Raw genomic sequence first — 24095 nt, forward strand, 5'->3', positions numbered from 1 at the left:
CCCCCTCCCCCCTGGCTTGCAACCGAAGAGTCAACACCCAAGAGCTCACGGCATCCACTGTCGTTAAAGACTCGAACCACCCACCACCACCACCAAACTAGACAGCTGGGATCTTGCCACGCGCTATACGACGCGAGTTTGACGGCACTGCGGATTTCGGCGACGGGATGAACATTTTTTTTTGAATGTCGCTCCAAGTTGTCACTCCCCTCCTCACCCACACCCCCCTCCCTCCACCCCCCTTCTCATTACCAATGATTCAATCTCGCATTGACACAGCGTGCATCACGCGGCGTATGCGCGTGTCGGGCAAGATTAGAGATTTATATTCGGGGTTTTTTGTTGTTTTGGATTGCAACTTCCCTTCCTTTAGGCGACGCATACCCCGCCCCCCTCCGCTGCTGGTTACCACTCGGGGCGCTATAAGGCAACAAAAAATAAAGATAGAGTAGTTTATAAACCGTCAATAATCATAGAACGTCGCGTTGCAGTGCCAAATAATTGTGGATATGACGCGCGCGTGTTTTGTTTGTTTGTTCTTCCGCCGAGGCGCGACAAACTTGACAACAACAACAACGTGACCTCCCCCCCCCTCTGCTCGCACACTAATTCGACACCTTCGCGAAATCGTCGTCGTAGCCACGTCCAAATTAACGCGCCGCGTGGTTCGAGTCAATGGCATTCACGGGTTAGTGTTGAGCCTCACGATTGTGAAACAAAGGCGAGGTGGGTTGGAGGTGGTGGTGGGGGGTTGGTCCTAATACGCGTACCCACAGCGAGATGACGAGTTGCACAAACCGGCTGCGCGCAAACCGAATCGCTCACACGCGGACGTCTCTGCAACCAGTTGCGCAATTGGGTTGCTCACAGGTAGACGAGACTCTTACTCGAAAGTAAATGTTGTTGTGCAACTGATGCACTCAGGTGTGCACCCAGCATGACGATCACTAGTCTGACCCATTGTCTCTCGTCGTTGCTTGGTGTGTAATGTTCGTAGTCCAAGTCTCCAAGCTCACACCAGGAAAGGGGGGGGGGGCAACGTTGGCTCCTCTCGAGCTGTGAATAAATTCCACATTCCCATGGCGAGGGGTGGGTATCTCCAGAGGATAAGCGCAGGGGACTTCCTGCGAAGTAGTACTCGTTTTATCGACCCCCCCCCCCCAGTGGGATGATGAGCCGACCTCGGGCCACGATGACAGCCGACCAGTTTGAGGACACAAGTTTCGGGGCGGGTTTCCAAAAGGGGGATGGCAATTTATCAGGACGACGATTAGAACGCTAAGGGCCGGGGGGTTCGGTTAACTGCTCCAGCATGGGACTTCGCTTCCGAACGAAATCGAAAGGGGGTTCTCCACACGTGTTGCTGTGCACGTAGCAGGCAAACACTCACTTTGAGGTCTTTCGCAATTCGTTTGCCACACGGAGGTCAAGGAATACAAATTCGCACCAGCTGCTGTCCGAGCCCAACTACAAACACGGCCTAACACCCTCCCCTCCTCGTCTGCTACGGGAGTGTAACATCCCCGCCCGAGAGAGAAGTAGTTACTGGACTCAGGATTATAAGACGCACCACCCCCCCCTCCATAAAAAAGTTTACGTGTTTATTTTAAAATGATAAAAAAATTACTCGGTGTTTTATAATTGGGAGTATACGGTATTGTATGGGGCTAAATGTCTTCCAGAAGATGGGGGGTACGAACACAACTCATTTTGCAACGGGGAGAATAGACATGTCTTTTGGGAACGATCATTTCCGAGGGGCTTTGCGCTGTCTTCTGTTCTCTGGGTGGTCAATGTCTTGCGATGGTGGAGAACCATCTTTCGGAAGATGCAATTTTTACCAGATTATAAGGCTTGCCTTTAACTTTTTTTTATTTAAAATAAGAGGGGGGGGGGGGGGGGTGAGGGAGTGGTGTGCGGGGAGTGCATCATAATCTGGAGAAAACAATATACAACCGGGTGATAAAAATGCCAACACCACTGACGAAGAGCGAACACTTCTTACGAGTAACGGCCCCCCCCGGTAGCCCGACACCGGACCCGCATCTCGGGGGACATTTCATTCACCAGCCACAGATCCACAACAATGTCGACGGATCGGCTGCCCGCGGCGATAACGGAGTCGCGCAAGTCGACGGCGCAGCAATCCCCCTGGATCGCTTGAATCAGTGCGATGTTTCACAGCGAGATGCAGTTCTATCACCACTGCTGCTCGCTCTTTAACCCCCCCCCCCGCCCCCCATTGTAAATTCGACCTCGATTAGCAACTACATGACTCCCCCCCCCCCCTCTCCCTCACAGATCCCCGGCGTTTCTCTCGACGTTGTCCAAGGTTAGTTTTCAAAGGGGCATTAGTGTTACAGACTGGCGCGCGGCTTTCGAGGACATGGCGTGAGAGCGAGCGGGCCGAGCACGAGAGGTCGTCATGGGGGTGACGGGAATTGTCGCTGCTTCCGCTGGTGGAGGGAGCGAATCCCAAGTCGAGGGTTGGGAGTTCAAATTCTGGTTTGGGAGGGGGGGGGTAACTAGGCCCATTTCGTTGCTCCGGGGTCGATAAAATAGGTACCACTTCGTGGGGAAGTCTCAACTGTTGTTGTTGTCACATGGGTATACTTGTCCCTGCCGTAGGAACTGGAATTGGGCTGCAAACAAGAAGGCAGCACTGCCTCATTGCTCATTTTAAACAGGAAATCGTTGACTTTTTCACGCAAATGTAGCAGTGTCCAAGGAGCATCAGTGATCAGTGCTGGGCAGTAATGAATGAACGTAATGATATTATGATGAATCACCACAACGATATTACTGTATTGTAGCAAAAAAGCTATGCGTTCAATCTTGATTTAAAGCTTTCGTGACTGCAGGAATTCATACTCTTTAGTTCTTTTAGTAAAGTCACTTGGGTAGAATTTTTTTTAGATCACGACGTTTCGATCGCCACAAAAGCAACCGTCTTCTCTCACCTGAGGATGGTTGCGTGTGTGGCGATCGAAACGTCGTGATATATTATTTCTTCTACCTACATGACTTTACCGAAAGAACTAAAGCGTGGAAGCTATGTATTATAACGGTTGCTTGTTTTTTAATCAAATTGCCGTTACCTTGGCATGCACGGGCTGATTCACGACTACCTATTATTACTTTTATTGTTATAATTACTCGTAAAACAACTTTAAAAAAAGGGGGGAGGGGGAATTTACGGCGACATCAGCAGCCCGAGTTGCTGCCACCACACAACAGCGTTCACATAGGTCAACCGCCATGGGGAGCGGGTGGCGTTGCATCGAAAGCACACCGCCGCCACGCTCCCCGAGAATTAAACCAACCTCGCGCAAGAAGTCAGTAGAGAGAGTAAATCGTAAAAGTAATCGAGCGAGGAGATCACATCACTCTGTAATCTCAGAACACAGCTAATACCAGACTATGTTAAGTTACTTCTAAAATGCCGAGTAGCCGGCAAGCGCAGAGAGACAGAGAGAGAGAGAAAGAGAGAGGGGCAAAGTACTCTTCTTAAGTCGCCCTCCCATCACTGACGATGCATGGAGGAAGCCAGCAGGAGGCGGACGTCAGCAAGTGACGAGCGTTTGCGGGGGAAGCTCGCCGCATCGGAGGAGCGACGGCCGCATCGAAGGCCGCTTCGTCGCTTCGGAAGAACCGACGCCGAGGGCTCGTGCCGCCACCATCGTCGTCGTCGCCAACATCCCCGGCAACGCCACCAACGACGCTCGAAGCAAAACTTCCCCCACGGCTGCTGGGGGCGACAAGACTCCACCGGAGTGCCGCGTGCGTCACGCCAAGCCGCGAGGCGCCGTGCGATCCGGTGATGTGGTAAATGGGAGTGCTGTGGGTTCGGTTTCTCCATATCGCGACGCGATTTTTGTGTGGTGGTGGTGGTTATTGTGGTGTGCTGTTGTATGCTCGTCTAAATGTGGTGTAAATGTAGTGTGGTCATTTAAAGAGGCTCTGGTGTGGCGTGGCTGTGTGGTAATGAAGATGAGCTGTGGGAGTGTGGTATAATGACGAGGTGGTGTGGGTGTCGCATGCTGAGGTGTGGTACCGTGGGCAAGCAGCACGACGGCGTTCTTCGGCAAGATGCGGCGCGGCACAATGCGGCATCATTACGTGGCTCGGCACGCATTACGCAGCCGGGCGCGCGGCTCGGCAAATTGGCACGCGTAGCAGCGCACCTCTTTGTGAACCCCCCCCCCTTCCGAAAACATCACAACCACGCTGCCCTCGCGGCCGCTCATCGTCGTCAAAGTTCCAAATCTTCTGCTACAATCCGCGGCGGGGGGGGGGGGCGACGGAGATACCGTCGAGGCCTACAAAAGCACCGCACCGTGACCGACGTCGCAAGGGTCGAGTGGTGTCCGGGGGGTGGGGGACGTAGTCGATTGGGGGGCGCTGTTCTCCCCTCCGCTGCCGATGGTCCCCCGCCGTTCGTCGCTTGCCACCGTCATTTCCGCGGCCGGTTCTGGCCCTGTGTATTGTTCCTTTTCTTCCCCCGTCTGGATTGTGGATGGTTTTTACTTACAATCGCCCAGACACGTTGCTTCGTTTCTTGTTTACGTCTTCCCCCCCCCCCCGCGTGCATTCCTTCAATCTCACGGCACGCACGCGAAGCGAATGAGCGTTGGCGGAAATTGGCGCCACGGAGAATTGGCGAACAGAAACACCCCCCCCCCGCCCACCACCACCGCCCCCCCCCAGGCCCCTCCCCCCCAACCAAAACAAAACCCATCATAATTAAAATAATAATAAGCAGAACGTTTCACAAACACTATTCGAACAATGTTAACAATATCAACAATAACACTTGTGTTGTTTAAGACAGTTCTCTTCTGCTCGTAAAACGCCAAACCCGCAGAGCAGAGGGGAACGGACATGTGCGCCCAGAGAAGCAGCGAGCACGAGGTGGGGCCCTGGGGGGCTTTGGGGGGCTGGGGGGCTGTGGGGGGGGGGGGGGGGGGCGGTAGTCGAGTGGAGTTCGACGGGCAGGTGGTCCAGCCGGGAGGGCCGCTGGGAGCCACGCAGGAAGTGAACGAGCCGCCACCCCCCCCCCCCCCCCCGACTAAAACAAAGCCGGGCCTTCGCGTCAAAACGGTTCGGTCTGCGGCGTCGCGGGGAGAACACGGCAAGATGAGCTGGCGTCGGGGTCGGGGTGAGGGGTGGGGGGGGTGGCGATGGACGACGATGGCGGCGGCGCCAATCGCGAGCGGGGGACGGGGGGGGGGCACCCGGCGTCACAGAGTCAGCGTGAGCGGCGACGATCGGTCGCGTTTCTCGGCGCCCGCGGCTCAGGGCAGCGGCCGGATGAGGTAAAGCTTGTCGCCCTGGCTCGAGGTGAAGATGGGCGCTCGCTTGTAGTGCTCGATGAGGTCAGCCATGCTGCTGAAGCGCCGCTGGCCGATGCAGAAATCGTTGCCGTTCTGCTGCACCTTGAAGTGCTTGTTCTTGCCCGTCGCCTTCAGGGAGACGGAGAAGTCCGTGGGCTATGGGGGGGGGGGGGGGCGAGAGGAAGCGTCAGAGGGAAGAGTTGGAGGGAGAGTTGGAGGGAGAGTGGGAGGGAGAGTGGGAGGGAGAGTGAGTGGGAGAGTGGGATGGAGAGTGGGAGGGAGAGTGGGAGGGAGAGTGGGAGGGAGAGTGGGAGGGAGAGTGGGAGGGAGAGTTGGAGGGAGAGTTGGAGGGAGAGTTGGAGGGAGAGTGGGAGGGAGAGTGGGAGGGAGAGTGGGAGGGAGAGTTGGAGGGAGAGTGGGAGGGAGAGTGGGAGGGAGAGTGGGAGGGAGAGTGGGAGGGAGAGTGGGAGGGAGAGTGGGAGGGAGAGTTGGAGGGAGAGTGGGAGGGAGAGTGGGATGGAGAGTGGGAGGGAGAGTGGGAGGGAGAGTGGGAGGGGGAGTGGGAGGGAGAGTTGGAGGAAGCGTCAGAGGGAAGAGTTGGAGGGAGAGTGGGGAGGGAGAGTGGGAGGGAGAGTGGGATGGAGAGTGGGAGGGAGAGTGGGAGGGAGAGTGGGAGGGAGAGTTGGAGGGAGAGGTTGGAGGGACAGTGGGAGGGAGAGTGAGTGGGAGAGTGGGATGGAGAGTGGGAGGGAGAGTGGGAGGGAGAGTTGGAGGGAGAGTTGGAGGGAGAGTGGGAGGGAGAGTGGGAGGAAGCGTCAGAGGGAAGAGTTGGAGGGAGAGTGGGAGGGAGAGTGGGAGGGAGAGTGAGTGGGAGAGTGGGATGGAGAGTGGGAGGGAGAGTGGGAGGGAGAGTTGGAGGGAGAGTGGGAGGGAGAGTGGGAGGGAGAGTGGGAGGGAGAGTGGGATGGAGAGTGGGAGGGAGAGTGGGAGGGAGAGTGGGAGGGAGAGTTGGAGGGACAGTGGGAGGGAGAGTGAGTGGGAGAGTGGGATGGAGAGTGGGAGGGAGAGTGGGAGGGAGAGTTGGAGGGAGAGTTGGAGGGAGAGTGGGAGGGAGAGTGGGAGGAAGCGTCAGAGGGAAGAGTTGGAGGGAGAGTGGGAGGGAGAGTGGGAGGGAGAGTGAGTGGGAGAGTGGGATGGAGAGTGGGAGGGAGAGTGGGAGGGAGAGTTGGAGGGAGAGTTGGAGGGAGAGTTGGAGGGAGAGTGGGAGGGAGAGTGGGAGGGAGAGTTGGAGGGAGAGTTGGAGGGGTGGGAGGGAGAGTGGGAGGGAGAGTGGGAGGGAGAGTGGGAGGGAGAGTTGGAGGGAGAGTGGGAGGGAGAGTGGGAGGGAGAGTTGGAGGGAGAGTGGGAGGGAGAGTGGGAGGGAGAGTGGGAGGGAGAGTGGGAGGGAGAGTGGGAGGGAGAGTGGGAGGGAGAGTGTGAGGGAGAGTGGGAGGGGAGAGTGGGAGGGTAGAGTTGGAGTATGGGAGGGAGAGTGGGAGGGAGTGTGGGAGGGAGAGTGGGAGGGAGGGAGCGAGGGAGTATGGGAGGGGAGAGTGGGAGGGTAGAGTTGGAGTATGGGAGGGAGAGTGGGAGGGAGTGTGGGAGGGAGTGTGGGAGGGAGAGTGGGAGGGAGAGTGGGAGGGAGGGAGCGAGGGAGTATGGGAGGGATGGTTTGTAACACTTTTGCCTGTGCTCTTATTTCAGTATTTCCGTATGCACGGCACTGCATTTTGCTGCACTGCCCTCTGCTGCCAATGACGTGAATCCACAGGCGAAGTGAATTCTGGCTCAAATGAGCATTGAGACTGTGTTCGGTCCCCATTTACAGCCCTTAGCAAGTGGTGGGAATTCCACACGCCTATAAACCCACTACTGACCTCGCAAAGTGCATCTCATTTTATCGATCACAACGGAAAAGGTTTCTTAGCAAACGTGCCATTGTTATTTATTGAAACAGCCCCGCTGGGCGTGTGCGCGTGCGTGTTATTTGCTATTCGTGCTCACCGACGACTCGCTGTTGCGCACCAGGAAGTCCCCGTCGACTCCGCGCTCATTGAGGGCATCTTCCGCCTGCTGTCGCGTCACGTGGCCATAGTACCAGGGCCGCCCGGCAAACTGGCCCGACGACGCCGGGCCCAGGCAGCCGGCCAGCACCGCCGCGCTGCATGCATCGGCACGCGCACACGCACTAAGGACAAGAGATCCAACCACACCCCTGCCGTGTAGCCCCGACAGACTGTTGGGGACAAGGAGCGTAATAAACCACCATCACGCAAACTCCGGTCGGCATCCTCGCAGCAGCAGCGGCAGCTTTTGGCTGCTGGGCCATCGAACAAAGACGGTCACCACATCGCGCGGCGCTTTCAGATGCGCTTCTGCGGCCGTCTGGAACGCTCTTCCTTCCGATATTAGGAAGCCACTGGAGCTATGCACTGAGAAAGATTGTTTGAGGGTGCTTTATACATTTTCATTATTATTATTAAATCCAAATTGAAAACTCGTTTCTTTATAACTATTTTTGGTGTTTAGTTTGTAGTTCTTTTTCCGCACCTCCGATTAACACAGCTGGCTATGTACAGTGCAAAAGAAGTTCAACATACATACAACTGCCCAAGGTGCACACAACTCTGTCGTGTGCCTCCAACAGAGCATCTCGAATCGTTTCCTGAACCCCTTGTGGAAGACTTTTATTCTTCCATTATTTACTAACTTATTAAGTTCAGCTCCCCACCAGCCCAACAGCCAACACACATACAAACACGGTGGTGGTGTCTCGCGTGTGCCTCGCGTGTGCCTCGCGTGTGTCCGCGTGTGCCCGCGTGTGCCCGCGTGTGCCCGCGTGTGCCTCGCGTGTGCCCGCGTGTGCCCGCGTGTGCCCGCGTGTGTCCGCGTTACCTGTGAGCTCGCTGGCTGGGAGAGTCGGGCACCACCTGCACGTAGTTGCGTGGCACCAGCCCGACGCGCCCGTCCGACTTGCGGCAGCGCCACCACTCTGGATCGTCCTCGGGTTTCTCCAGCACGTCCATGACCTCCCCCTGCGTGGCACCGCGATACGCACACACGGGGGGCCGGCGAGCGGGGTGGTGCAAGTGTGGTGCACACGAACAAGGGGACGAGGGGGGAGTGAGAGGGGGTGTAAGTTAGTGTAAGAGGGAGGAGGAAGGGGGTCATACATGACGCGTACGACGAGGGTAAAAAAACAAGGGATGTCGACGTTCCCACTGCAATCCCAACCACAGAAAAGATTCCCACTTCCGCACCAAACAATTTTTTCCAGGCTCAATATTCCCCATGGGATTTCCCGCTCAAGTGTTTCCATTAGTACTCTGCCCCTCCCGTGCATCCCCATGGGAATTCCGCCCGGCACGTGCATCCCCATGGGAATTATTCCACTCTTGTGCATCCCCATGGGAGTTCCCCGCCTCCCTCGCGTGCGTTCCACGGGAGTTCCACACTGATCTCCACCTTGTTGAAGCCGAGTTCCTCGTCGCTGCCGGAGCTGAAGGGGTACATGGCGTGCACCACGTGCAGCACCTGCGGGCACGCCGGGGAGACGCACGCTCCACCGCGGTTTCCTACACACCCACGCACACACATAACACACACACACACACACGTACATATATACGTCGCATATATATAACACACACATATCACACACACGCGCATATACACAAAGACAACGCTTCCCTCAATAACATTTCACATGCTGTAAGTGCTGCTCGCAGGCTTACAAGGGGGTAGCGTGCCCTGAACTACGCCTAGCCGTCTTTGTCTCCCCAGTGCTAGATGTTTTCACACTGCACATGAGGCTGAGTGTACCTAGAGGAGGGCCCACGATCGGTTGGTTCAGATATCGTTCACTACACCCCTCGTTAGCCGAGGCCAGGAATCAAACTCGGGTCGCCAGGTTCGTAGCGCAGCTTTCATTTCAGACGAGAAACCTTCAGGCGGCAGGCGAACACCCACCGCACGTCCCCACGAAAAAGCCGCGTCGTCTCTCTGCGGGTGGCACGGTGGTGAAGCGGTCACAATTGCGTCTCACGGGAAGAAGCCCCCGGGTTCATTTCCAGACTCTTCTTTTTCTTGTGGAGTTTGTATGTTCCACCCCACATCCCACCTCCACCACCCCCTAAACCCACCCCCCACTGTTTCTCACGGGTTTCTTCCGTGTTCTCCAGTCCTCTTCTCAAAGCTAACGACAGCACACAACGTAACCGGCGTTGGCCAAATATATCCCCAATGCTGAAATACTGCCTACAAATTACCCACGTGGGACGACGCACATAGCAACACGTTCCCGCGGCCTTGCAGCGGATAAACATGGCAGAAAACCTAGTAACAAAAAAAACAAACGAAGTGTCTCGAGGCTTTCCTCGGTAAAAGAAGCGTAAATAATAAACATGAGAAAGTTGGGGAGCAGCGTTCGCAAAGAGAGTCTATGCAGCTTCCGCGCTCGCCGGATCTTCGCAAGAGGCACGCGGTAACGAACGTGTCCCCGCCGCCCCCTCCCCCCGTCAGGCACGGTGGGAGCGTGTTTTGTGGCCGGTCACGCTCTCACTTCTAACTGTGGCGACCCCCGCGCGTTTAACCGATTTTGCGGGCGCGCGGCCGTGCAATGATGCGGGCAAAATATCTATCCCGAGGCCCTTGGCCGACACGACACGGCCGAATAAAATTGTAATTGTCACGCCCGCCGCAAACGTTTAATGACGCGCCAAATTTTTATTTTTGTTGTTGTTGTTTCGGCTTGACGTCGCTTGTCAAAGTCGACTTGCAATTCGAGCCAACCAACATTTTTTAGCAGATACTAAACTAAACAATTTTTATTTTACCATGTAAGGCCACAAATGATAGTTGAACAAAGTGGCTCACCACGTGGAAATTTATAGCAGCCAAATACTTGAAACGCTTGATCTCGATTCTAAATGTGGAGGGGAAAAAATCGGAGAAAAATCCACGCGACCACACGGCGAACAATTCAGGGTCGGGATCGAGCTCACGACCTCTCCTGTATACCAAGGCGATATAGTTAACATCTCACCACCGACGCTCAAAACTGCGTTGTCAAAGCATCTTCAGGAAGCTAGGAATAAAACCCAGAGAGACGGAAAACCCCGCTGGGATGGGTGGGCACGCATGCGCACCGTCTCGTATCTCACCATTGGTGGCCGACAGCGCCGCGGCGAGCGCCGTGCCCAGGCGAGGAGACGCAGCGCCGGCGTCGAGACGCCCCATCCCACCCCCTCCTCCTCCTCCCCCTCCTTCCACGACCTCCTCCACCACGTAGTTGGAAGGGAACCAGCCTTCGCGGCCGTCGCACGCTCCCCGCCACCAGCCGTCGTTGCACTTCTCCTGCACGGTGACGCGAGCACCCTGCGTGGGGCGGCGACGGCAAAAACAAACGCGATAACGCAAACGCCACACGGTGCGATATACAACGCCACGCGGTGCGATATACAAAATAAAACTCGGGAGGCTTGATGAACCACAGACAGGCGGGAAGGCAGCCACACGGCAAGCCGGCGCCAACAATTGCCCAAGTTCTGCTGTCCTCTATATATGAGGGTGTTACCGGCCAACTAATGATTGTTTACATGTGGGACGAAAACAGTGCACCTGGAGAAATCCAACCCGTGCGAGAGTGCAACACTATTTCATGCAGATGGAACCGGTGTTGTCCACATTTTTACCGTTACCGCCTTTTCTCCTGGCGAGCCAGGGTACGGCCACCTCGACGCCCACGGGAAGGGAGTTTCACAACGACTGCGTGATCCACCAACCCTCCACTCCAAAATGCTGCGTTACGGGCGCGCTCAGCCATCACCAGCGCCTGGGTTGCCATGTGCCAAAGGCAAAAATCTCTCCGCTATAGCGGTGGTGCTCTTTGAAGGCAAAGCAGCAGGTAGGGCGTTACGTGCTTTTCTAAACACGGTAATGGTTCGTTTTTTTGGGTTAAATCACGTAAATATGAATGTGTCGTTAACCTACCACCACCACCAGACACGGCCAATTAGCAAGGTTTGTCATGTAAACAAAACGCCGGTGTGTTGGAGCGTTAACCCACAACTTTCACAATTTGAGCATGACGTTTCGCTGGCTATTACAACAATCAGCTCCATCAGACGATTTGCCAGAATTGTGAAGACATCTTCCAGCTTCTGTCTCAAAAAGGTGAGAAGACCGGGGGGGGGGGGGTTTAATTTAACCGCTAAAAGCCCTGCCCCACATCATCCCATCCTCTGTCCACCCCCCACCTTAATGAGCGAAAGCTCGTCATCGCGTTCGGCCGCGTAGTTGAACTTGACGATGGCGGGGAGGCTTAGGGCCCGGGTGGTTTCCGTGGGGCTTCCGTCGGGCCCCGAGTCCAACGTGGAACTGGGGCTTGCCGCCGCGCCTCCCTCGCAGTTGCTGGGCTTGCGTTTCACCTTGCCGATGCCTGGCGCACATGCAAGCGGCGGAAGGGAGCAGAAGGGATGGGAGTCGGGGACAGCAGTTGTTCATGACGAAGGCCCCCCCCCACCCCCCCCTTAAAAATATGACTGCCAGCTGCCCCCCTTAATAATAATAATAGTTCAATTTGTAACGCGCGCAAATTTGCAGACGTAGTGGCCGCAACTCAGAAGCGCGGAGCCAAGCTCAGAGTCGCTCAAAAGCGTGATTATAGAGGTGAGTTTTTAAGTGTCTCTTGAAGGAGGCGATTGAGGTGATGCTGCGAATGCGCAGAGGGATATCGTTCCAGACTGTTGGGGCTGCCACCGAGAAGCGGCGCATAGACATGGATCTTGGTATCAAGAGGAGGTCGTGAGTCGCACTGCGCAGGCATCTGCCGTGTCCTGCCCTCCCCGAAGGCAGGAAACCCCCCCCCCCCGCCCCCCACTACCTAGCCACGCCGATCATGACGAGGCTGATGGCGATGCCGAAGACATGAAGCCCCCGTCGGATTCCGAAAGTCTAAATAACGATTCTGATGCTAAACCCTCGTACATCAGCTCCCGTCCAGCAGCACACGTGGGAAGAAAGGAGAGATCTACCAACTCCTCGAACCACCGCCACAACTATTTTAATGCCATCCGATTATTCTAGTAATCGAACTGATAATTGGGAGAATGATTGAGATTACATAGGTTACCGAACAGCCCAGCCCTAACTATTTGCGCTTTTATAGCTTCTAAATCTCTTTTACAGAGCAGGCAGGGGTGGTACGCAAAGGAGCCAATTTCACCGTCGTGTCTGATAACGCACCTCTGCATTGCTTGTGGACGTGTGGCCACAGTTGTGATGTGCGTGTGCTTACCCAGCATGTTCTTGACAAAGCTGGCTTTCTTGAGGCTGTTCTTGCGCTCCACGTAGTTTGATGGGACAAACCCGGTCTGGTTTTGCGCATTGCGGACCTGGGAAAGAAGCCACGACGCAGGTATTGAGACAATCCCACGATTTCAGGCGTACATTTCAGATGCTTTCAAGATGTGAGCATTAATTGCTGTGACCACGAAGCAAGCTTTGTACTTGTGTATAATATATCAACCAATTAGGACTGGAACTCGGATTTTTGTCCACAACAGTAGTGAGAATTGTTCTTCAACTAACCGGTGAGATGAGCTGAAATAATAATTAGCACATTGAACGCATACATGAGTGACAATTACATTTATTGGACTGTGTAGGGTGGTAGAGGGCCTGACGACACAAACCTGAATCTTCACGTCGCCTCACGCAAAATTCAATCGTCAATCACATAACATGGACCACGACAAACTGAATGCTAATTAGTCCGCGAGCCTAGACCAGATATTTAATTTTCCAGTCACCACCTGAGGTAGCATCGCTTTAGCGGTTCCAAATGTCTCTATGTATGCGGGCCACTAACAGCCAACGACGGTGATAACGGTGCGAAACGAGCGGGGTTACAAAGCGATTCATTATCATCAACCGTATTATAATTAAATTGAAGCCAATAAAATTTTTGCCACCTCAGGCGGGGATGCCGATTTTCTGCGCTGACCCACGGACTAAGGAGTAACCGTTGACACCGCGTACCTGCCACCAGGACTTGGAATCGTCCAGCAGCCAGAGACGCTCATTCTTCTTGATGTTGAGCTCCTGCTCCTGCTGAGCAATGTAGTCATACTTTGCCACGAGGGACACCTCCTCTGCCATCTCGTCAGCCACGGTGGCGAAAGCACGGGGGGAAGGCTCTGTAGGGGAGGGAACACACCACGCGGTCCCGCGTCGTCGTCTTTACTGGGCCTCGAGACAAAACCACCGGCGAATATCGCCACGCTGCCATGTGGATTCACAATCGCATCCAAGCCGGCGAATGGGCAACCCAGACACGTTAGGGGGCAACTTGAGCGGCCCTCCTTCACCTCGACGGGCCGCAAGCTGGACACGGCGCTTGTGCACCCTTCATCATGGCCCCGCGCATCGCCCGAGAGACACCGAGACCAGGCAGCCACGCGGAGGGGCACCACGGGACGCAGGGTGCCCACCATTGGTGTAGTGTATAGCGTAGTGTAAAGCGTGTGTAGTGTATAGCGTAGTGTAAAGCGTGTGTAGTGTATAGCGTAGTGTAAAACGTAGTGTAAAGCGTGTAGTGTATAGCGTAGTGTATAGCGTAGTGTTAAGCGTGTGTAGTGCATAGCGTAGTGTAAAGCGTGTGTAGTGTATAGCGTAGTGTATAGCGTAGTGTATCGTGTAGCGTTTAGTAAGTGTAGTATGTAGTGTGGAGTGTATAATGTAGTGTATAATGTAGTGTAAAGCGTGTGTAGTGTATAGCGTAGTGTATCGTGTAGCGTTTAGTAAGTGTCGTGTGTAGTGTAGTGTATAGTGTAGTGTAAAGCGTGTGTAGTGTATAGCGTAGTGTATCATGTAGCGTTTAGTAAGTGTTGTTTGTAGTGTGTAGTGTATAATGAAGTGTATAGTGTAGTGTATAGTGTAGGGCAGTAATGGGCAGCCCAGACGCGTGGGCCACATGAGCGGTCCTCCTTCACCCCAGTGGGGGCGGAAGTTCGACGTTGTGATTGTGCACTCATCATCACGAGCCCACGCATCGCCCTAGAAACACCGGGACCAGGACATCACGACGAGGGGCTCCACGGGACGCATGAGGCCCACGGGCCACAGATTGCCCAACACTGATCTAAACCTTTGACCCAAATAGTGATAATACCAACAATTGTAAATTTGGTGTTATAATAATGATGAATATATTTGGTAGAGGGACATGAGAAACGAGAGGTAAGGTGCATAGGTTTTCTCCTGGTGGTCCGGTTTACTTCCCACATGAATAATACACACTCACTAGTTGGCTGAAAACATCTTAATATGTAGATCACATGAGAGCAATTGTTGATGGCCGGATGGCAATCATCCAGAAGTGGGTTGACGAAACAGGTTTTTATACTTACATCACAAAATTTAAAACATGGAGATTAAAAAAAAAATATTGCTGCATGAGTAAAAAATGTATCCAACTTAGCTGCACATGTGGTCTGGGCATATCACTTTCATCAGTTTAGCAAACTAAATATGTTGGTCTTATTTCAGAAAATCGAGCAAGGTTGCCAAGGATGTGTGGTCAGGTTGGCAAGAAGTGTGGGAGTTTGGAAGGTAGTGGGGACGATGGGGGCAGGGCGTGGGGGCGATGAGGGCAACAGTGAGTGGGGGCGATGGGGGCAGCAGGGAGTGGGGATGATGGGGGCAGGGAGTTTGGGTGGTGAATGCAGAGGAGAGCCTCATTTTTCCACCTGGTGGTAGGCAGGCAGGGATTACCCCCCATCAGCACAATCGCACAAGCAGACTCTGCCCAATGGCGGAGCCAGGATTTTCAGGTAGGGGGGCAACCCCTCCAGCAATGAAAAATGATAGAGGAGTTGTTAGTAAGTAAGGACTTGTCCCTTGCTTTTTATTTGATGCGGGTCGTGATGGCGCAGTCATTGATCGAGGGTCGAATTCGAACCGCGTTGTGTGATCGGCATCACGCTCGCTGAAGGTGTTGATGCCTTCAGGGAAGTCGTGTACTGTACTGTATACGCAACTACAATTCTGTGAGTCACTTATAACTGCTTTGCCGTTACTTATTGCCAATTATGGACTCAGACTATTGTCCTATCATCTCATAGAGTCCCTGGCACGTAAGAATATGCTACACAGTGGCAGTGGGGGTCGCAAAATGCCGATGTATTACTAATACACCCCAATGATCCGATCGAAATCCCTAATTTCGATCGGATCATTGGGGGTCCACGTGCCACCCCACCCCCCCCCTCTGGCTCCGCCAGTGACTGCCCCACCTCCAAAACAGCCACAAAAATTACCACCACCATAAATACTACGTTAAATACTAATAATTAAACAGGTAATCTGAGTATTGGATAAATAGTTGATATTTCACATTTGCCGGGGTCAATATATTATCTCACAGTTGACTTTCATGGTTATTTTTCATGTTGAGGTGTATTGTTTGGGACGTAATGATGGACTCTGTTAATTGACAAGAACATTACATTAATGCTGTGGTGACCTCAGGAAGAACCAGAACAGGCAGACACCAGTTGTTATTTACATGTTATCCAGAGATTATAATTTAACCACTACACCACAAAATCAAAACGCAATTTGCCATTAAGTCACGGTGATGACAACACGGTATTTGTGCAACACGAGGTGCACTTTGAGGCCACATGAAGTGTACAAGGCTCGCTGGCAGGAGGTCAAGGGACAGACATAGGTCTTATGGCTTGACTGCCTAAGATGACTTGCAGAGGGCAGCAGTTGTGCTCTGTGCTCCCCTCCGCACCTTGTGCCACTTGGCCGTGTTTTACCACCCAGCTCTCTACTCGTTGTTGTGAGCGTCGCTCCTCTGCACTATATTGTTGTCAGTAGGCGACTGCCTAAAAACTGCCCGGGAGTCCTTCAAAAGACTCCGTCACAGAGGCCGATCTTGACATCGCTGGTAACAGTCACTGTGGAAGTACGAACAGGCCTAAGTCCTCCTGAAGCACATCAGCCCCATAACTTCTGTAGATGTACCTTGTCCATTTAGTGCCTTATATCTGGCCAAACAGAAGCTGTTTTTCATATCCGGACATGCAGCGGCTGGGCATGCGGGTAAAATGAACCAGCCGATGTAAGTAACTTTGCCTGTTGGAGAAGCTCACTGACGGGACTGTGTCCAGCTCTTCAGGGATATGTGGGCGTCTCACACAATCCCATTTAGCACTCGTGATGGACCGCAAACACGACAGCCTCAACGTTTCTAATTGACGCAGTATTCCTGTAAAGAGGCCCAGGGTTTCACAACTAATATGAAGAGAGGGCATCAAATGTTGCCAAGGAGGCCCAAAGTATGCATTGCCCTGCAACTGATCAAAAATAATTGTTGCTTGACTAATTATTATTAGTGAGACATATGTCACCATACCAGAGCTGGTCATGAGCACGCTGGCCAGGTATGTGAACTACTCCACCCTGTCGACAACTACCCCATTACTCATGGGAGAGTTGAGGGGGGGGGGGCATTCAATGATGATGCCAAGTATCCAGGCGGGTGCTTTGCTTAAAGTTTGGCTAAGGCCACACTAATCTCGTGGCAAGCCCCAGATCCAGCAGTAGAGTGATTCTAATACTTTCTCAGAGTGGCAATTGCCAGGTCCTCGGCAAACCACGTGGTTGAGGCACGTTATGTTCGCCGATGACCTGGCAATCATCGAGCTGCAGTGAACCAATGATTAGACCGATTAGATGTACTAATATTTCGATTTAAAGCTTTCGTGACTGCAGGGATTCATCTTCTTGGTTCTTTCGGTAAAGTCACGTAGAAGGGAAATAATAAAATAATAAAAATAAAACATAATAAAATACAATTCTCACGACGTTTCGGCCACAACGCAAGCAGCCGTCCTCAGGTGAAGAACAGTTTTATTATTTTATTATTTCCCTTCTACGTGACTTTACCGAAAGAACCAAGAAGATAGATGTACTAATGTTTGATATGGCTATTGTTCACAATTGCACCCACAAAATAAATACAAATGTAAAAAAAGCTAAAGCTGCGAGATCAGCCTCGTTTGCATCTCTACCGGATGTAAATTCCACCTACAGTGATAGAAAGCTTGGCGATAAGCTGTTAAGCGGTAGTCCAATCGTATCTACATCACAGCCATACGAAAGAAGTAGTTGAATCACGGTCACGATTCGAGGTTAACGCGAGCCTAAGACCGTCGACCAATTCCACCTCGGATCGTGGACCCTCCCCGAGTTCTCCCATAATCTTTTAACGAGCCTGACGGGGAGTAGGGGAAGGAGGCGGTGGGTGCGGGGCGGGGGACCGCGTCACCTGCCAGCGGTGCCCGTGAAAGACGTCACGATTCATCCCTCTCATGTCTCCCCCCTAACCCAAGTAACCAACTAAACACCCCCATAACACCCCAAACGTGCAGTAGGTGCAGCAGGCAAAAGGAGGGCACCTTACCTGCCCCTTGAAGATCACCCATAATGAAGGCGACGTGCGGATTTTAAGCGAGGCTCGGGAGGCCCGCGTCCGCCTACTGCCGACGGCCCGGGGACTCTTGAAGATCGCCAACCGTGGTTGGGAGCGAGCTCACTTCCCGGCGGTCCGAGTGGGGCCGGGATCGCCGGGCTCAATTAAAGAGCGTTGGGGCCCAGACCGCATTCCCGTCGCACCCAAAAGGTGTCAAGGGGAATGGCCCCGGTTAAAACTTCGAAGGCCCCTCCGCACGCACGCGCACGCACACTTATGGTGCACGACTGTACATGCCCATACGCACTCGAACACGCACGCACACTCGCAGGCGGACGCACACTCGCAGGCGGACGCACACACACACAAGCACTGGCCCGCACACCATACACACACTTACACACGCCCACACACGGGCGTCCCCCCTCGCCAGATTGTGGCTTCCGCCTCCCCAGCGCAGGCCCTTATCTCCGGGCTCGAGATGGTGAATTCTGTGCCGCAGCTCTGCACACAGAACCACGCTCCCGAGTGCCGCAGCCAAAGCGACGCGTGCGAGTTTGAGCGCGTGTGCCGGGGCTCGCCGAAGCCGCTCGCAGCCCTATCGTGCGCGTACAGCGCGTTTTGTCATTCCTCCGCTGGATGAGGGCCTACCACAACGCGTGAGGTTGTGCCGATTGCTTGCCCACACATCCCCACGCTGCTCAGGCCCGTTAGGCGTGGAGCATAGACGCGGGGAGCAAAAAAGTATAGTGCAGTAATGGATTCTGCTGTATGTACGTAGAACTTCTTTCGCACTGTACGGAGCCAACCGTGCTAATCGGAGGTGCTGCACCGCCCTCTGTTGACCACATGTAACGTCGGGCTATTAACCCGCGTATTGTTCACAATTTACAAACCTGTGCACATTGTGTGCAGACGTTAGACGACAACAATGGAGCGGGCAAAAAGCAATATATGAAACAGGCGATACAAATGGGACATAAAATATGAGCGAAAAAATCGAACGGATTCTCGAATCATGTCGAGACATATAATGGAGACAATTCAAAAATTGTCGTGAACGGAGGAAGGTGACTTGTTAAAGGCCCGTAAAAATATCATAAAAATGTACACACATTGCCGTGCCACTATCAAAGGCTATTCGTCGCCTATTAGGGATATAGTTTAATCTCACTCTGCATCATCAATTCGCTCGCCGCTCTGTGAAAATAAAACGCAAACTGAAGCTCTGTCCGAAATCAAAGTGCGCCTCAAAAGCTTTTGCTGCACGGTCAATAATGACACGGACACATATCAACCTCGGCTTAATAGCGATCCTATTGCGACCGCATACTCACTGCAAGTTGCGATAAGCGCACAGCTGCAACTGCCAAATTTATTTAAGCCTTGCACAGTGACCATTTGACGGGCAGTGAAAGCCTTCGTTGGTTGTCCTCGATAGGGCCTTTCTAAGGGAAAAAGAATGCACCTTGGACAAGGCAATGTGATGTAGATTCGTCATCTCCATCATGAGCCTTGATCTATCCATCGGTAGATTAAGGCCTACTCGGGCAATCGTCAGCGTCGGTCATCATCGTCATCAGTAACAGCTGTCCGTTCTCTTACCTCATCATTATCACTATCATCAGCCATGTTCTATCCACTGCTGAATAAGCCCACCCCATGCTTTTGCCATCCCCAGAGTCCGTCTCACGCCTGCACATCTGAGCAGATCATGTCAGCCCTTCACAATTCCGCATTGACCAGCGTGGTGAAGTATGATCAAGCAACCACCATGATGGTACTGTGTAGGGGAAGGTGGTGATGATGATGACGGGCAGGCCTTCACCTATAAGTTGCTGCAGCTGATCACACAATTAACGACAAATCCACTTTTGGATGCGAGTTATTGATAATTAGCTTTTTTTTTTATCTCCGGCAACACATGTGAGACTGACCACATGCCTGGGCTTGGGATTGCTGCTCAATAGAACAGATGGTGGTCGGAGAATGACGACAGAGTGGCAGCCAAAGAAGCGGATAAACCCCCCCTAGCGGACATTCAACGCGGAGATGGAGCGATAAAATTATCTCGTGTGCAGGTGCTGGGTGGATTGTTATATTATAGAACCATGAAGGATGGCGATAGCTTTGGGAGGCTTTCAGCCAGCAGTGGATCAAGCGTGGCTGATGAAGGGGATGATGTAAAGACCGCACCCAACCTCGTGATGGCCACCATGTGCCCATAAAAGGACTGAAACTCAAAACATCCAAGGTTTTCATCAAGGTTTACTCCGTGTAGGGCAAAATCCTATCGGTTCGTGCGACGACAAAGATTAGCTCGCACGCTTGGACAATAAACTCATGACACCGTTGGCTCATCTGTTTGCAGCGACGCATCCGTTACTTTCCTGGTCAGCTGTTGGCTCTTGCTGGACACGCAATGATTGAGGTCATCATTCTCATTATGCGGAATCATCATCATCGTCAGTCGTCCGAGGTGGATAATATAAGTAACACTCTGTGAGAAATCAACAGTCATCTTTCACGTGAAGAAACTGGTCCCCGACAAGAAAAAAAAGTAGAATTTCCACCGCTTGCACAGGACCTAAAAAATAACCCGCAAAGGGCGATGTCTTCAAATTTGATTTGAACAGTGAAATGCGACTCGCTGGTTGTAGTTTGTACTGGGGATGAGAGCCGATGGTTCAGACGAACTACAGAGTGGCGTAGATTTGAAGCTTTCGTGACTGCAAGGATTCATATTCTTAGGTTTTTTCGGTAAAGTCACGTAGGTAAAAAATTAAAATTAATAAAAGTAAAATAAAAATAAAAATCACGACGTTTCGGAGGCAACACAAGCTTCCGTCTTCAGGTGGAACCGTCACAGCACGATAGCTGTATCAAGTAAGATAAGTAAGTAAGATAAGAAAGTTACTTGATACAGCTATCGTGCTGTGACGGTTCCACCTGAAGACGGAAGCTTGTGTTGCCTCCGAAACGTCGTGATTTTTATTTTTATTTTACTTTTATTAATTTTAATTTTTTACCTACGTGACTTTACCGGAAAAAAACCTAAGAATACAGAGTGGCGGTCAAGGGAGGGAACGTGCCCGAGAAGAAGTCCACCATGGATATGGAGGGATGAAACTCGCTTTGTGTGCAGGTAATCGATGGATTGTTACCCACTGCAGGACCATGACAACTTGGGGAGGCCTTTGTCCAGTGGTGGACTCATAATGGATGCTCTCACACATTACAGTAATGTTTGTTTCTTGCTGTGGTTGTCCCACCTGATGACGGAAGCTTGTGTTGCTTCCGAAACGTCGTGATTTTATTTAGTTATTTCTATTTTGTATTCTTTTTTTATTTTAATTTTTTATTTCACCCACGTGACTTTACCGAAAGAACCAAAGAGTATGGATCCTTGCAGTCACGAAAACTTCAAATCTAGAACAATAAAAGTGTTCATAAAAAACAATCTTACACTTACACATACTGTACCTGAGAAACGATTTCATATATACGAACAAACTTTCCATCAAGTAGCATTTTTGTTAATCTGATTAATCAAACTAATAACTCGTGAGGGTGATGCTATTTAATGCACCTTGAGCTTACAGATCAATTCAAAAGAGCATCGCTTTTTTACCGTTTCGGCCAACCACCCTTCTTCAGGAAATGGTGAGACTCACTGAGCGAGAGCCTCAAGAAGCACGGCAGCGATTGGGGCTGAGGTTGACTGGAGGGTGATGTCAAGCTTTAGTAGTTGTGGTTCATTCTAGGAGCCAATTGCATGCTACATAATGACCATTACATGCTCAAGCACCACCGATAAGGAAGTTTCCCTTAACTAATTGCTGACATGATTCACATCCCCCGCACAACTTCCCGGCAAGTTCACGAGTTAGGTGCCGTCACGATTCAACGCAAGAGTCGGTTCTTGTACCGTCTCGCTCGCGTTGGCCGTGGCTTAACGCCCGTCCCATTTTGTATGTCACAGGAACTCTGACAATACACATTGAGTTGAGCCACTAACTATACAGACAGGAGGGACAGCACAGACGACATGAGCAACAGGCGAGTCACAGTACAATCGGGAAAGTGACCAATTTTTTTATTAAATCGTAACCTTTGAACTGTAACAAAATATATAATTATTTTTGTCTTGTTTATTGCATTGGCCTCAATGTGCATTGGCATATAAATGACAACAATGGTGACTAATATAATCATTACTCACGTGTACAGTTCAATGCAAGCATCGGGAATATAAGAGTCGATGTTAATCGGTGATTTGGAATTGCGTGCGAGACGGTGCGTTGACCAATTGATAAGATTTTCTTGAGTGCAAGCTGCGTGGCCAAGAAGCAACGCTTTCTAATCGTCTTGAGTTACGCTCAATGGGATTCACATGACCCCTATAGCCACCGAAGGCAGCACCCATCACTGCATGCAATGCTTCCAAAAAATTATCTCGTCTCATATAGTGACCCTGACGATTCACTGAATCGCCGGGAGGATGTATATAATGTCACCCGAAATTGTTAGGTGCCTACTTGTTCAACAGGTTAACATTGTTAAAGTATCCTTGGTTCTACGTGACTTTACAGAAAGAACCAAGAATATGAATCCCTGCGGTCACGAAAGCTTTAAATCGAAATTTATTGTTAAAGTAGTGTTGATTATTTTACGATCCAGAATTACGTATGTATGACGAACTTCTTTCACACCTTACGTAGCCAATCGTGCCAATCGGAGTTGCATATAATGCCACCGTGGTTCGATTTATGACGCAGAAACTTTGATTTACGACGAATCTTCCGACAGGACTTCGAACACATTTGAACAAAGTCAGTCCGGTTTCCGATGTGACTTGGCGCAGAGTTTTTGTTATTCTCAAATGTGTTTTTTTGTGGATGTTCAGCTATGAAACCCCGTTAAATACTGACGATAAAAGTAAACACACATCGCCAAGTGATGCTTCCACTGTTTCTACTGTCCAAGGGAAAACAGTGGCCCGATTTTGCGATGACGGGTTTTCCAGGAAAGCACTGTGACGTGGTCAAAGCGAGGACCGCAGGTATATATGTACATAGCAGGACCAAGGGAGATGGTGCCTTTATCCATCAGCGGATTGTACATGGCTGGTGCTAACGATGATGACGACGAGTCAGTAGCGTTTGAAAGTCAATGGCGACAGTTGTTAGGAATTCTCTGCTATCCATACTTGGGCAAGTGTGACAGGCATGCAAAGCTCGCAAACACTCGAGGCATGCGGATACAAAGCAGGGGTCTGCGAATGCAAATGAACGATGCTGGAGATCCGGAAGGGCGAGTTTCAGCAATAGAATACCAACAGCAGCAGCAATCCACTTGAAGCTGCGACATGAACATATGAATGTTTGAGTTCAGAGGCCCGTAGTAAAGTCCGGCAATTCCTTGAGAGAGGCACGAGCAGAGGTCGCAACCGGGTACCCGATACCCGTACCCTACCCGTACCCGGCCGGGTACGGGTAGGGTACGGGTTAGGCCGGGTACGGGTACCCGTTTGCGACCCTGGTGCAGCCGGGTACGGGTAAGGAATCAAAATCCGTTTGCGACCTCTGGGCACGAGCAACGTTTTTACGACGCCCGTCGGAGGGGTGCATGGCCTGGCACACACAAGGAGCGCTAAAGCAAAGGGTGGTTGTACAGTCATACCCTTTTGTCAATCCACTGCTGGACGAAGGCCTCGCAACGCCATGCACGTTGACCAGCTGGTTCAGGCAGCACGGGGGAGGGCAGGGGAGACGTACCAAGACGACTTGGCGCAGTTGGGAGAAGATTCCAGAGGCTTTTCCAGATATTACGAATACCACTTCACGTACATTCAGCAGTTGATGCGTTATTCTGGTGGGTCATAGAGGGACTGACGTAACTATGGGATTGTACAGGACAACACGTGGAATACCGCGAGTACTCTTAATGATTGGTCTTTACAATAACACGCACATGCACTCCACGGGCGAGTATATTAATGACACATACTACATAGTAGACATGACTGATCGATTGATGTTTGCATGACATACACTTTAGAGTACACATGGTTGATGAATATATTTTTTAAACATGAATTTTTATTTCAAATCGCAGCTAGCCAAACGTTTTAGCTAGCTGGACCCAGGGTTCTCCCTCCTATTGATCCGGCTAGCCAGAGTTTTACTTTATCTACAGAGTAAGTGCAGGTCAACCTCGAAGGATCCCCAAAAATTATC

At 51.9% G+C, this 24095-nt stretch overlaps 1 protein-coding gene across 2 annotated transcripts in view; it reads right to left on the bottom strand.

The window, feature by feature from the left end:
* Window positions 1-4959: 4959 nt before the first annotated feature.
* Window positions 4960-24095, bottom strand: part of LOC144732581 (cytoplasmic protein NCK2-like) — a 30942-nt gene continuing 11806 nt past the window's right edge. The window contains exons 1-9 of one of the 2 annotated variants that reach the window (XM_078614030.1): window positions 17848-18502; window positions 13413-13570; window positions 12670-12766; window positions 11630-11811; window positions 10535-10748; window positions 8838-8947; window positions 8268-8407; window positions 7377-7533; window positions 4960-5489 (exon numbers count right to left, since the gene is read on the bottom strand). In XM_078614030.1, the coding sequence (XP_078470156.1) occupies window positions 5295-5489; window positions 7377-7533; window positions 8268-8407; window positions 8838-8947; window positions 10535-10748; window positions 11630-11811; window positions 12670-12766; window positions 13413-13570; window positions 17848-17869 (1275 nt within the window). In that variant the 5' untranslated portion in view covers window positions 17870-18502 and the 3' untranslated portion in view covers window positions 4960-5294. Of the gene's footprint in view, window positions 5490-7376; window positions 7534-8267; window positions 8408-8837; window positions 8948-10534; window positions 10749-11629; window positions 11812-12669; window positions 12767-13412; window positions 13571-17847; window positions 18503-24095 lie in introns of those variants that run through there. The other variant, XM_078614031.1, reaches the window with a different exon arrangement.

Source organism: Lampetra planeri, chromosome 43, assembly GCF_965212315.1.
Source record: "Lampetra planeri chromosome 43, kcLamPlan1.2.h2, whole genome shotgun sequence".
Lineage (NCBI taxonomy): Eukaryota > Metazoa > Chordata > Hyperoartia > Petromyzontiformes > Petromyzontidae > Lampetra > Lampetra planeri.